Consider the following 14,219-nt stretch of genomic DNA (forward strand, 5'->3'; position numbering starts at 1 on the left):
CCTTAGGTTCCCCCACAACCACAGTATCCATATCCAAATCAACCATCAATGACATATCCACAACCACCTCCTATTCATCAGACGATGTTTTCTGATGAGGCGCTTAGAGCATTAGTGTAGGCTATAGGAAGGGGGGCGCCAGTGCCAGCTGCATTCCTTGCAGCTAGAGAAAACCATAGGTTTAGAAATAGGTCCATCGCCATTGCCAAGTTGATCACAAAATTCCAAGGAGAAGGTGATCTAATCACCTATGTAGAGCGCTTTGAGCAAGTATGTGCCGCATTCGGAGATGTCTCCGATGGTGACAAAATTGGAGCCTTTGGAATTCAATTGGATGGCAAGGCAGGCACATGGTATTAAGCACTCAAAAACGAGGAGAGAGATACGTGTAAAACCTTGAGAGGGTCGTTTATATTGGAGTATTCTCCAAAAGCTCCAAAGTGGAGCCATGTGAATCAGTTGAACCAAGTCAAACAGGGTAAGGATTCCTTGCAAGATTACATCAGCAAAATCAAACATCTGAACGCAAGGTGTGAGCCTCATGAAAGGCTCAGTGATGAACAACTCTTGCCTCGATTTTTATTGGGGTTAAGAAGTTCAAAGCTGCATGATCAGTTCACGGTCTTGAACATAACATCTTTGGAGACATGTAGTAAAGAAGCAATCAGGCTAGGAGATAACATGAGAGAGGGTGACGAAACTGCTACCACATCTATATCCTCGATCGTGGGATCCAAGGATCCTAATGCGAGTTCGTCCCGGGCTTCTAAGGAGCAATCCAAGGAAACCAAGGATTTGAACATTGATGAGCTTGTAGATCTGATAGTTGCGAGGTTAAACCCTCAAGCCAAAAACATAGCTCATCGTGATAACCAAGGGAATGCGCACCTGTATCCAAGACGAGATATGGTGTGGTGCAGCGTATGCTCAGGAAATCATCCCTCGAGTGAGTGTCCAAGGCTATGAGCAAGACCACCAGCCATGTGGTGTGGACACTATAATAGATGGGGAAACCATGAAACAACCCAGTGCAGATACCCAAGAATGTTGCCACCAGCACAAACACAGGCATATCAACCTAGGCCGCAACAATTAGCATTGCCAGCTTCGTCATTACAATCAAACCAATTTGTTCCAGGGGCTAACAATGTTAGACCAATACCATACCAAACATAGAATGTGCCATTACCGCCACCTATCCTAGGACCTCAACCACCTCTGCCAAGAATCACTCCAATGAATCAAGTGATGGTGGAAGAAATAGCCTAGGGCTGGATGGAACCTGATCCAAGGATCACAGAGACCTACACTGAACAACCGTTATCAACCCCGGAGGAAGACGAATACATGAGTTACCTCAGCCACTATGTTGTTCAAGGAGATCAACATATCCCAGTATTCCAGACAACGCCAGTCAAGGCCAAAGCTAGGGATATGAATAACAGAAACCCAAGACCTCCAATCCAATGCTACAAGTGCAATGGACCACATAAGGCAAATGAGTGCCCACATAAAGTGCAAGCAGGACAACATGTCCAATGTTATGGATGTGCAAGGTCTCATTATTATAAGGATTGTCCATATAGGCACAACAATGCACCACTAGTTACCATCGCAATCGCTGCTAATGTTCCATTGTGCAGTGGTTGTGGTATCGACCATCTCTATAAAGATTGTACAATGCAAAGAGCACATGTAGATGCTTCAAACCCAAGAACGACAAGCCTTAACTTGTTAGGGATTGAATGCGGACGCATTGCTCAGGTATCCTTAAACGTGATTACTCGCATGTAAGCCAAGGCGATCATGCGAGAATTGCACAACAGGGAGAGAGAAGGTCAAGATGGAACATCACAGACTCCAAAACCCCAGAATAACCCACCTAAAAAGCAAGCGATCAAAGTGGGCAAGGGGAAGGATAAGGTGATAGTCCAAAGCGGTTCTGACGAGGATACATCCACTGTAGCAACCTCAGAGACCACAGGGAGTTTAGAAATCAAATCCAGTCAAGAGAATAAGGGAGACGAGGTTTTGAGGGAAGGAAAGATAGAAGAGCCAAGACCTAATACACCCAGCAGATTTCACGAGTATCCTAATCCAATACAGGAGAAGGAGAAGTTGGTGAAGGCCAAGGCTCTAGTAGAGGAATGTCAAGCAACACAGGTTGAAACCAGAGTGCCAGTTGACATAAAATTCCCACAACATAAAAAATACCCAACTAATAGATCACCAGTCAAAGTACCATCTATCATAGTGGAAATGAAAGAAGATCGCATGTCAGTCGATGAATCTTTGCTCATGGATCGCATGTTTGAGGAAGATCCAGTTATGGAATGATTAAGACATGAGGGTCTCAACCTTCATGATAACATAGAGAGACAGTCTGATGGCATTACGGTGCCAGATGGACCAAGAGATGTCACAGGACTTGCTGCATTCTTGTCCATGGAAGTCAAAATGCCAATTGCTTCATTGCTTAGGGGAAACCCGACATTATGACATGACTTATCAGATTGGATGAATGGACACCTTGACTCAATGGCAGAAGCTCATGATGACAAATGGAGAAAAGAAGAGTGTAACTTGGAAGATGACATGCCTATGGTGCCCATCAATAAGTTAGGGCAATACTTTGAAAGTGATGACTCTAATGCGGTCATTCCGATATCGTACCATCATAGGAAAGTGGAAGCTATCCTAGATGGTGGTGCAGGAGTGAGCATCATGACAAAACAATGTTGGGAAAAATGGGGAAGCCCGCGTATGGAAAAAACCTCGTTGATAGTCAAGTTGGCTAATGGAACCACTACAAGAACAGTGGGTGTGGTGAAGGACTTAAAGATCAAGACCTTTGGCATCACCTACCACGTATGGTTTGTAGTCATGGATTTTAAGAACACAATTGACTCATATGACATGATCCTAGGAAGACCATTCTTGAGATCAGCAGGTGTAGTACATGATTGGTCATCAAACACAATCTATCTCAGAAAGGATACTTCCGTGACAAAAGTGGACCTAACAACGTGGAAATCTCATCCACTAGGTGGCAACTTGTTTGCTGCTGAATCAAAAACGACAGCTAGAACAACCACGGTTAATTAGTTTGAAGCTGCGGACGAGAGGGTAACAGGGGTAGATGTTGATGAAACTTGGTATGCGTCTCTACCTGAGCCAGAGTATTCGCACAATTGGATGCACTTGCTTGCTACCATTGATGTGCCTGAAAAGAGAGGGACTGGCTTGGTGAGGGATGAGAGCGGCTCAGAGGGCACAGTAGTTCCACTCCGCATGATCAATCTCGTCAAACATGACAACAAGCTTAACAGTGCATTACCAATCAAGCCAAATCTGCAGCATGTTAAGCGACGAAATGTATTACCAACCCCTTCCTACACCACGACCAACATGGGTGACGGCCGATCACGAATTCATAGAGGATTGGGGAAGGAAGATGGAGGAGATCCTGATTCTGGTAGGATCAGTGCAGGTAGAAGAACCATCCTTAGAGATGCGAAAATAGAAGGGGGATAAAGGTGCGAAGAGAATTCCAAACTTAAGAATGCCCAACCAACCCGTTGAAAACCTGCCAAAGAAACAACGGGAACCTCAGCTTGAACCAATAACGAAAGAGACACCAATGCGTAGTAAGAAGTCTTTACCTGATTGGACTTTGAACAAGTCATTGGAAGAGGAAGATCAGAAGGATGTTCCGATACACTTTAGGTTCTACTCTATCCAGGATCGAGATATATTCTACGAAAAGGCTAAGAGGATAGCGGACACATATGACGATGGAGTCTATGAAGGACCAGCAAAAGTTAAGGAAGTAAATTTAGTTGGGACTGGGGAGACCCCAAAACCGGTCTTTGTGTCAGTGGACCTTACCAAAGAAGAGGAAGGCGAGTTAATCGCTTTGCTTAAGGAGTACAAGGATTGTTTTGCCTAGTCATACAAGGACATGAAGGGTGTGCCACCAAAAGTGGTGCAACACACAATTCCCATATGAGACGATGCGAAGCCAGTGCAACAATGACCTTATGACATGAATCCCAAATATGAGACAATAGTAAAAGAAGAGATCGATAAACTTCTTGATGTGGGATTCATATATGAAATCGATCATACGGAATGGGTGTCGCCCATTGTAATCGTAACGAAGAAGAATGGTAAGATACGAGTTTGTGTTGACTTGAAAAAGGTCAATGTAGCAATAGTTAGGGATCATTACCCCTTGCCATTCACTTAACATGTGCTCGAAAGAGTGGCAGGCCATGAGGCATACAATTTTTTGGATACAACCAAGTGTCCATCGATCCAAAAGATCAACACAAGACGGCCTTTTTCACAACTTGGGGTGTGTTTGTGTATCGAAAGATGCCATTTGGCTTAACTAACACCCCAGCAACGTTCCAAAGACTCATGAGTACAGCCTTTAAGGAGTACTTGCATATTTGGCTTGAGATCTTTCTTGACGATCTATGCATCTACTCTCGATGGCTGGAACACCTCAAATATCTACGAATGGTCTTTGATCGATGCAGATTATATTTCACTTAACCCGCTAAAATGTCAATTCTGGGTGAGACACGGTGTTATCCTTGGTCATGTGTGTCCAGAAATGGAATCTCCACAGACTTCAACAAGATCAAATTGATCCTAGAATTACCCCCACCAATAAACTTCAAAGGTGTTCAACGATTTACCGAACACACTGGGTACTATCGAAGATTCATCTATATGTACACGGAACTAGCTCGACTGCTGTACAGGTTATTAATCGACTTCGTAGGGACAGATGAATGCCAAAAGGCATATGATGCCTTGAAACGAGCTTTAGCATCAACACCAATCCTACGCACACCAAACTGGGATTTGATATTTCACGTTCATATTGATGCGTCCAACTTTGCAATAGGTTGTGTGTTAACTCAGCTTGGCGAGCATAAGCTTGATCATCCCATATATTTTGCAAGTCACTTGCAGAATGATGTTGAAAGGAATTATACCACCACAGAACGGGAAGGGTTGTCAATGGTATATGCAGTGAAGAAATTCAGGCATTACCTATTGGTAAACAAATTCGTATTTTTTGTCGATCACCAAGCACTCATGTATTTAGTGAACAAACCGTGTATGACGAGAATGATTACTCATTGGCTGTTGATTTTGATGGAGTTTGACTTCACAATCGCAGTTAGGAAGGGAAGAACACATGTTCTTGCTGACCACATGTCTCGAGTTCCCAACGGAGAGGAGCCAATAGGAGTGGACGATGATCTACCAGACGCACCTTTGTTTCTAGTGGATTTAGTTCCTGAGTGGGCGGAAGAGATTTGCCATTACCTAATAAATGGACTTCCCACTAATACACCTCTAGACATGGCAAAAGCAAGAAGGTTGATTAGGGATGCCGCTCCTTACCAACTTATTGTAGACAGTTGTATAAACAGGGGAAGGATGGTGTCATGCACAAGTGCGTTAGAGAAGATGAGTTTATTCTCATCTTAGACGAGGCACATTCAGGGATAGCGGGAGGATACTTCACAGCCAAAACCACAGCACGAAAGGTACTTCAAGCATGCCTTTGGTGGCCCATTTTATTTAGTGATGCAGTGGAATTTGTCAAAAGATGTGATCCTTGCCAAAGAGCAGCAAAACCACAAAATTGGGACAGAATGCCCCTGTCCATGAACCTACCGATACAACCATTTGAAAAATGGGGAATTGACTTTGTTGGCCCCATCAGTCCGGTTGCCATTAATAGCCAAGCTAGGTACATCATAGTTGCTACAGATTACTTCACCAAATGGGCGGAAGCAAAAGCCACCCATAAGGCAGATGCCAGGTCAACTACTAAGTTTTCGTACGAGCAAGTGATACCACGTTATGGATGTCCTTGGAACTAATCAGTGACTGCGGCTCGCATTTCTTAAACGAAGTAATCACAAAATTGACGAATGAATTCATGATTATCCATAGAAAGCCTTCAGCGTATTATCCTCAAGCCAATGGTCAGGCTGAGAGTACAAATAAAACATTATGTAAAATCTTGACCAAGATAGTGGAAGCCAGTCGTGGGGACTAGGAGCATAAGCTTACAACAGCCTTATGGGCTTATCGGACCGCGTACAAGGTGGCAACGCATTGTACACCCTTTAGTCTTGCATTTGGTCTAGAGGTAGTCATGCCAATGGAATATCTGGTACCAAGTCTAAGGGTGGCAGTTCGTGAAAGGTTAACAGAGGAATCCTTAACAGAGAGGCTAATGGATCTAGAACAACTCAAAGAGACTCGGCTCCATGCAGTGTATGGAATGAAGGTGGAAAAACTACGACGAAAGAAGTGGTTTGACTGGAACCTTAAAAATAAGGACCTCAAGGAAGGGTATTTATGCCTCATGTACGGTGTTAGGAACACGATAAGAAAATTGAAATATCAGGGTATGGGACCCTATCAAGTAGTGGAAATTATGCCACAAGGAGTAGTTAGAATTGCTACACTTGATGGAGAGGTCATGGAAGGTTACATAAACGGAAGCAAGTTAAAAAGGTTCTATGGACCTTTGACCTTACAAACACTTCAAACAATCCATAGCAATCAGAGGAGGAAAAAAGAGGAAAAACTGGCGCAGCTGCAGGGTCGCTAAGAAGCAAACGAGAGAGAGGTAAAGGAAAAGTCCAAGAGGATGACCTTATACAAGGGCACCCTCGAAGATGAAGACTTAGGGGATGATGAATCATAGATTGAACCTGCTAGAATACCCTTAACCTTGAAAATCACTGAGGAAACCACATTTGGGTTGGAGTCATTGGTAGATCGAGGCGCAAGCCATAACTTTATATCATTCGAAGCTTGGTAGACCCTATCAAAAGGAAGCATGGTTCCGACCAATGTGAGAGTTAGAGTGATAAACGGCACGTGGACAAAACCAATTGGCCATTTAACATTGGATATAATCATTGCTAAACACATGTTGCAGGTATGCTTTTATGTATTGCCTGTAGGAACAATGGAAGAGCATGTGGTCCTTGGACGTACGTGGTGCTATTTGACCAATTGTCAAATTGATTGGCACAAGCAACAAGCTAAAATGGTATATAAGGGTCATGGTACTCAAGTACCATTACTACAAGAAGGGACATCAATGCAATCTTCAACGCAAAACAATGGTGATTCCACTGTTGCAAAAGGTAAAGATAAAGCTGCCCTTCTACAGGATACCCCATCAACAAAAACCTCTCCACCTCCGAACTCTACACCTACATCCTTGTCTACACAACCCCACATTCCACAACCTCGTCCACGACCAACACCTTGTTCACGCAATCCCATCACAACATCATCAGTGACAAGGTGGATTCCCAAAAAGCTGTTAGATGCTCAAGGATACTTCAAGGGCGAAAGAAATGTATGGTTACCTCGTGAACCTCAGCATCAGAGGCCAACATCTTCTTTGCAATCCAAACCTCATCAATCACAAACCAAGAAATCTCAATGCCGTAAAAGAACGCATCAACAATGGGTGCCAGTCAAGTTATTGAAGAGCCAAGATTTTTACCAAGGCAATGATCAAATATGGTTACCCAAATGAAAGAAGGTGGCCATCACATAAATATCACATGTAGCCGCGCCGCAACCACGAACACTTCAGAAGACAAAGCTGGTATGGGTACGAAAGGCAAACAGTTCTACAAATGAACCATGCCCATCACCACCAACAAATGTACCATGCAAAAGAGCAGAACCACAAGAACCTACCTGGAGAAAGGTCATTGTCAAACCCACACTTCAAAAGGTAGATACACAAGAACCTGCTCTCATAGACAAAGGCAAGGGCAAAATGATAGATTTTACCAATGTTCCTTCATCATTGACATCTAGATCTTTTTTGCCAATGTCATAAACAACCACAAGGGTGACTAGGCCTAAGGTAGTCACAAAAGAACCTACCAAGTGTAAAACCAGTCCTCCAAAGGACAACACACAACATTTGGGAAAGGTAACAGACACACAAGAACCTACTTCCACCATGGAACTAGAACCACAAGAACATGTTCTCCACCCGAATAATACAAGGATCAAAGAGCATTCCGAATCAGATATCATCAAGGACACCACGACAATGCTCAAAGACCTTGCACAAACGGTCATCGCCACGACATCACAAGTCAAAATGCCACCAACATTAACGATGTCAGCCACAAGGTATGCCACTTGGATCTTCAATGCTTTACTTTGAACCAAGTGTCGCACTTTAAATGTTCGACTAGGTAGTTCGATGCCTAAGCTAGGGCACAATTTAATACAGCCAACACTCTACAGTCCTTACCTCACAAGGGCAGGTCCATACATGCACAAGCACTCACAACTCGAAGGTCAAGCCCAAGTTCAAGTCAAGGTCAATGACAAATTAGGTGCTAGAAGCACGACACACTCAACAAATAGCTTAAGCACTAACTAGGGTCATCACATTCCTAGCACACACATCTGCCCTATCAAGTCTACAAAATGAAATGCACATGACCATAAGCCAAAATTGTTGAGGAGAAGCACTACAGGACAGTTGCAGGGCTGCAGAGCTAAGGTTATTGCAGCGCGCTGCAATAACCCAAGTCAACCAAAAACTACTCCAGTGTGTTATGGCACTTCAATGCATTGCAAATCAAAGAGCTATCACAGTGGAAGGTCAAAATCAATTCAACAGGTGCCAAAAATCAGGGCATTGCAATAATGCAACATTGCATCGGGACTATGCAAAATACCACCAACTGTCATCCAAGTAGTAGCCAAGCCATATGCCATGCCTATCAAGCATGCCAGGGGCAATCAGTCAATAAATTAAGCCAGGTATGCATTGCATGTTCATCTTGATGCAATAACGGCTAATGCATCGGCATGCATAATCTAACATGTGAGAGTTCAACCAAGGGTTCCTGATGGTTAAACTGCATCTCAGTAATACCATGAGACCATTGGAAGGGCAACAAGATGCTAAGTGCAGCAAAAATTGAGGGCGCTGCATTAACTGGTTAATGCATCGCGTGTTTGACAACTCATTAAGGGAAGTGGTACACATGCACAGAATGTTCAGATAAACATGTTCAGAATGTTCAGATAAACATGCACAGAATCCGTAAAGCATAGGCAAAGGTACCTGATGCAATTGGAAGAGGACAGGACTATTAGTGCAGTCATTTCAGGGATTATTCAGAAGAGGAGACAAGCTTGGGTAAATAGGAACATTAAGTTCAAGATATTCAAGGTTGGAGACTGGGTTATGTTGTATAACTCTAAATTGGGCCCACACCCAGGTAAGTTGAAGTTGAGATACATAGGACCATACAAGATCATTGAGGACTTGGGTCAAGGAACATTTAAATTGCAGGTTATGTTTGGAACTGAAGTTCAGAAGCCAGTGAATGGTTTTAGGTTGAAGCAGTTTGTGGGCAATCCACCAACAGGTGAGGCCAGTATCAGGGCAAGCAGTTCAAGGTGTGTGGATGCAATAGATTTGGTTGCTGAAGAAGATTCAGAACAGGAGCAATATTCAGGTAAGTTTGCGAATTCAGATCAGGGAGAATCTTCAAGTGGGGTTTTACTTAATAATAGTAACTCGTGTCAAGTAAGTTTAATGAGTGTAATAGCAGATCGAGGTTGTACGCAAAAGTTTGAGGGAAATTTGTGTGGGATAGCGCACCCTTATCAATCTCTCACTTCACAACGAGTTCAAAAACGGGCAACTTTTCAAACGTGTCAATTTTCGCCTTTTATGCAGCAGCAAAGCTTGGTTCGCCTGAACGCGCTTAGGCAGGTTTTAGCAGCCATGGGGAAAGCCAAGCCTATTGAGATGTCTGTAGCTGAGGGTAGAGTTGACTCTGTGCCTAGGAGGTCTTCTAGAGAGATGGCTGTAGTGTCTAGCAAGCCTTATATTGATTCAGGTTCTGACCCTGATCAGGATGTAATGGAGCCTGAGGACGAAGACCAAGGTGTAGCAGAGGTGGTAGGCACCATGATGGAAAACTTTGTTGCTTTTAAGCAGGACCTTGATCTGCAGGATGAGGCCACCCAGGCATGGTTGAAGAAGATTGGACTGTGGGAGTTTGCTAATTTGCCATGGGAGCTATGGCACCAGAATATTTATGCCAAAACTCAGTTTGAGATGCTAAAAAGGACTGATGGCCATCTTTTCAACAATGTAAGGCTTACTCCTCAATATGTGGCATTTGCAGTGGGAGTTGTGAGTAGATACATGTCAGACCCTGGAAAGAAGCATTGGGAAGCAGTGAAAGGCATATTGAGGTACTTGAGTGGTACAAAGGACATGTGCATATGCTTTGGTAAAAGCAACAGTGGTGTACTTGGTTACACAGACTCGGATTATGCAAGGAATTCTAATAATAGAAGGTGAACGACAGGATATATTTTCACATTGTATGGCGGTGCAATATCTTGGATGTCACGTTTACAGAAATGTGTGGCATTATCTACCACAGAGGCAGAGTATGTCGCAGCTACAGAAGCATGCAAAGAAGCTATATGGCTGATTCGTCTAGTGGGATTCATAGTGCACCTTAGTTGACTGGCTAGAAACCCCTTCAACAAGCATCACAATGATGAAAAAATAAATGAAACACACTAAAACATATTCATATTGTGCATTTAGTGTGTTGAGATTGAGTGGCAAGCTAGAAAAAAACTCTGTAGAAAGCTGCTCTTTGGCACCATGAACATCCAAGACTGCCAATTGAACATGCTCTTCATTGCAAAATTCTTTGATCTTTTCCATTTCAAAGCCCACCCCTTTGATCTTCCAAGGAATACACTCATGTTGAGACATTATGCCCATAGCAGCTCTGTATAGGTGATTAAGGAGAGTAACAACACTTTTTGGAAGTGAGGGAGTCTTCTTTGATCTATTTAGGGAGTCCTTGACATAGGAATGATTCTTTGCTTTCATCGTTTGACAAAGTTGCTTGCACATAGTCATGATGGAAAAAAAACTTTGGGAGATGAAGCTTCTAAATCTTGAATCTCTAGCAAAGAAAACCTTCCGAGAATGAAGTAATGAATGTCTATTTGCTGAAATTCGATTGATGCACTCAAGAAAAAGCAGTTTTCTTTGCTCTATTCACCATTCAAAGCATTCCCAAGGCTTTGATACCACTGATGCACTTCCTAGAATGCTCCCAAACTCTTTTCACACATCTTAGATCTCTTAAAACACAATTAGACCTACAAAATAATAATTCAATAAATAAGTACAAACATGAAAGAAAATAGCATAAGAAAATTACACAAGACATATGGGTACATACCCTCCCTCTCAATCAATTGATTGAGTATTTTACCTACTACCTCTTTTATTGATAAATTTGTATAGGTTATACAAGAACAAAAGAGCTTATGTGTAAATAAGTATGCAATTATAAAGATGAGAGTATGCAAGAGAAGATTGGAAGTAGTAAAGTGTAAGAGAAGGTCCAAAAGAATAACTTTCTAAACATTACTTTGATGAAGATTTTGATGACTCCATTGGCTTTGAAAGGGTGTAAAACCTCAAGACGATTGGTCATAATGCTTCCAACTCGCTTGTTCTTCTCTTAAAGTCTTCGGGATGTAACTACAGCAGCCTGAAAGAGTGCGCACATGCAATGATGCAAATTTTACATCTAACTTTTGTGCATCCTCCTAAATATAGCAACTTTTCTTCAAAAGTGATTTGCTTTTTGCATGGGTTTACAAAATAGTAGCTTTCTTGTTGAAAAGTGCGTAGCTATTTGCACGAAGATTGCCCAATATACAATTGCACTACTTGTCCAACATAATTTGAAGTGTTTTAGGAATTTGTAAAAATAATTATATGTTTGGAATAATAAATATCCAAAATCACAAAAGATAGTTGTCAAAAATTGTCCAAAAATAATGAAATTGGTAACACTAACATAAGGTTGTTGTGGCCTACAAGCTGGATGATAAATCTGTCCAAGTTTTTTGAGCACTATATCAACCTCTTTTTTAGGATTTAGCTCTCCCAAGTTGAATTGCAAAGTCCCTTGAGGAACAAGGAGATCAATATGCTTTTGTTTGATACCTCAATCTCTGGATAGCATGAAACATGCTGCTTCAATATGTTCATGCAATCTCTAATCGACTCATAGTCTACTTGTTTGAAGGAATAGATTTTAGCTACAGCATCATGTTGTATGCCTATCTTGGAGAAAGTAGCTATACAAAGTCTTCTTCTAGACTTTTGGGTGTTTCTTTTATGCTAGCTTTGAGCATTTGAAACCATGACAAGGCCTTGCCTTCTAGAGTGAGCCCAAATTCCTCAATCTTTGTGTCTATCTCTGTGACCTATTCCACATGATTTGCTTGTATAAAGGCTACTATTATGTGGTCATATAAGTCTTTAGATCCCCAATTATGTGTTTCTTGATTTTTCCACTTAATTGTCTCCCTCTTCTTCTTCTTCTTCTTCTTCTTTTTAAATGCCTTTTTCAATATCTATGTGTGCTTGCTCTTTTCAAAATAAAAGCAAATGTGTGTGTGTGTGTGTGTGTGCGCATGTGTGTAGGTGCAGCCTTTATGTGTAGGTGAAGTGAATGTGTAGGTCCAAATGCAAATGGCCTATGTGTGTGTGCAGGTGCAAGTTTTCAGTGCATATGCAGAATGTAAAATGTGTGCAAGTGCTGCCTTGTATGTAGATTTATGTGTAGGTGCAGCATTTCAATGTATATGTAGAATGCAAAATGTGTGTAGATGCAAATGTGCAGATTTATGTGTAGCCTTTATGTGTGTAGGTGCAAATGTGTAGATTGATGTGCAAGCGTTTATGTTTGTAGGTGTAGATATGTGTGCAGGTGTAGCCTTTGAGTGTATGTGCAGAATGTGTGCAGTTGCTACCTTGTGTGTAGATTTATGTGCAAGTGTAGGTTTATTCATATTTATGTACAACCCCCCTTTTCACTAACATTGCAATGAAATACACAAGCATCTTGTCAATGAATTGGAAATATTTTCGCCTACCGTACACATGTGCCAACCTCAAGGGTGAGGTCCTTAGCTTATAGCCTCCTCACATAAGAGTGTGGATCTTTCAATTAGTGAAAGGTTAATGATTGTTAGCAAGGGTTAATGTATGCTTAGTGTACAATACTATGCAATGCACACTAGCATACTACAATAAGAAGGAAATAGAAAGCATGACACAATGCATGAAATGAACATAAACATGAAATAGCAAAAAGATTGAAACAACATAAAGCATCAAAGAAAACATGAAATAAATGATCATAAGCATGAAATGAAATAGAAGGAATGCGATAGATGCTCAACCGTTCAATGGGTGGTTTTTGCCTAAAGCTACTTCTTGTAACCTCTAATTTAGAGAAGCACTTAGGATCACACACCTAATGTTCTCACTTAAGCTACTCCTATCCAATGGTTTTGCAACCGATTGGAGCTTAATGATAGTGGGCAAGCAATTGATTGGAGCTTAATGATAGCGGCGGCAAGCAACACGTACGTTACTCAACTTATTTAGGCGGTCATCCTCGGTAGCAATGCCATTGTAGAGCGGAGTTCTGCACCATAGTGCTAGCAAAGTCTTTGGCTTCTAGTTTTGCCTTGAGACCACTACAAAAGGTGCACTTGGAGAACTCACTTGCCTTTTGTTAGGGACACTTGTGGGTACTCTTTATTCCAAATTCTATTAAACGATGACTTTGATAGCCTCTTCTCATGTCCCAACTACTCAAGTGTTGCATTGATTTCCTTTAAAATGTCAACTTGTTTGAATATTGATGGAATCGACAACCTGGTTTCCCTTGAGCCATCTAGCATTGTTCTAATTTTGTGTGGCACAGGCTCGGACTTCATGTTCACAAATTCATCAAGTAGTGCTCTTGCCTCACTAGTATGTTGTAGGCCTCTACTCAATACCCTTGTGTTTCCATGCAGATATTGACACACACTGGACTCAAAATTTTCCTTGTAACGGTAAAAGGATGTCTTTGGTATACCATGCATCTCATACCATGCTCTGCAACAACAAACAATCACCCCATTTAACATAAATTCATATGTTGTGTGCCGAGTGTCGCAAAGTGGAATAATTGTCCGCCTTCCTAATGAATTTATCAAATTGTGCTTCCATCTCGGTCTTTTGGTTTGCGAGCTCAGTAATGCGGTCAATAATCTCCTTTTTTAGTGACTCT

At 41.9% G+C, this 14,219-nt stretch overlaps 1 protein-coding gene across 1 annotated transcript; it reads left to right on the plus strand.

Moving 5' to 3' along the window:
• Positions 1-1,806: 1,806 nt before the first annotated feature.
• On the plus strand, positions 1,807-3,105 carry LOC147888191 (uncharacterized). Its single transcript, XM_087393301.1, has 2 exons — positions 1,807-2,149; positions 2,513-3,105. Exons 1-2 carry the CDS (start codon positions 1,807-1,809, stop codon positions 3,103-3,105), a joined length of 936 nt encoding a protein of 311 aa, XP_087249427.1.
• The last annotated feature ends 11,114 nt before the right edge of the window (positions 3,106-14,219 follow it).

The sequence above is a fragment of the Dipteris shenzhenensis genome, chromosome 22 (assembly GCF_047967505.1).
Source record: "Dipteris shenzhenensis isolate YYH24624 ecotype China chromosome 22, Dip_SZ_1.0, whole genome shotgun sequence".
Taxonomy (NCBI): domain Eukaryota; kingdom Viridiplantae; phylum Streptophyta; class Polypodiopsida; order Gleicheniales; family Dipteridaceae; genus Dipteris; species Dipteris shenzhenensis.

Coding starts and splice junctions, on each gene's coding strand:
- LOC147888191 (XM_087393301.1), top strand. CDS start 1,807: ATGCGAGAATTGCACAACAGGGAGAGAGAAGGTCAAGATGGAACATCA. Junction 2,150..2,512: donor CAAGGCTCTAGTAGAGGAAT/GTCAAGCAACAC, acceptor ATGACTTATCAG/ATTGGATGAATGGACACCTT.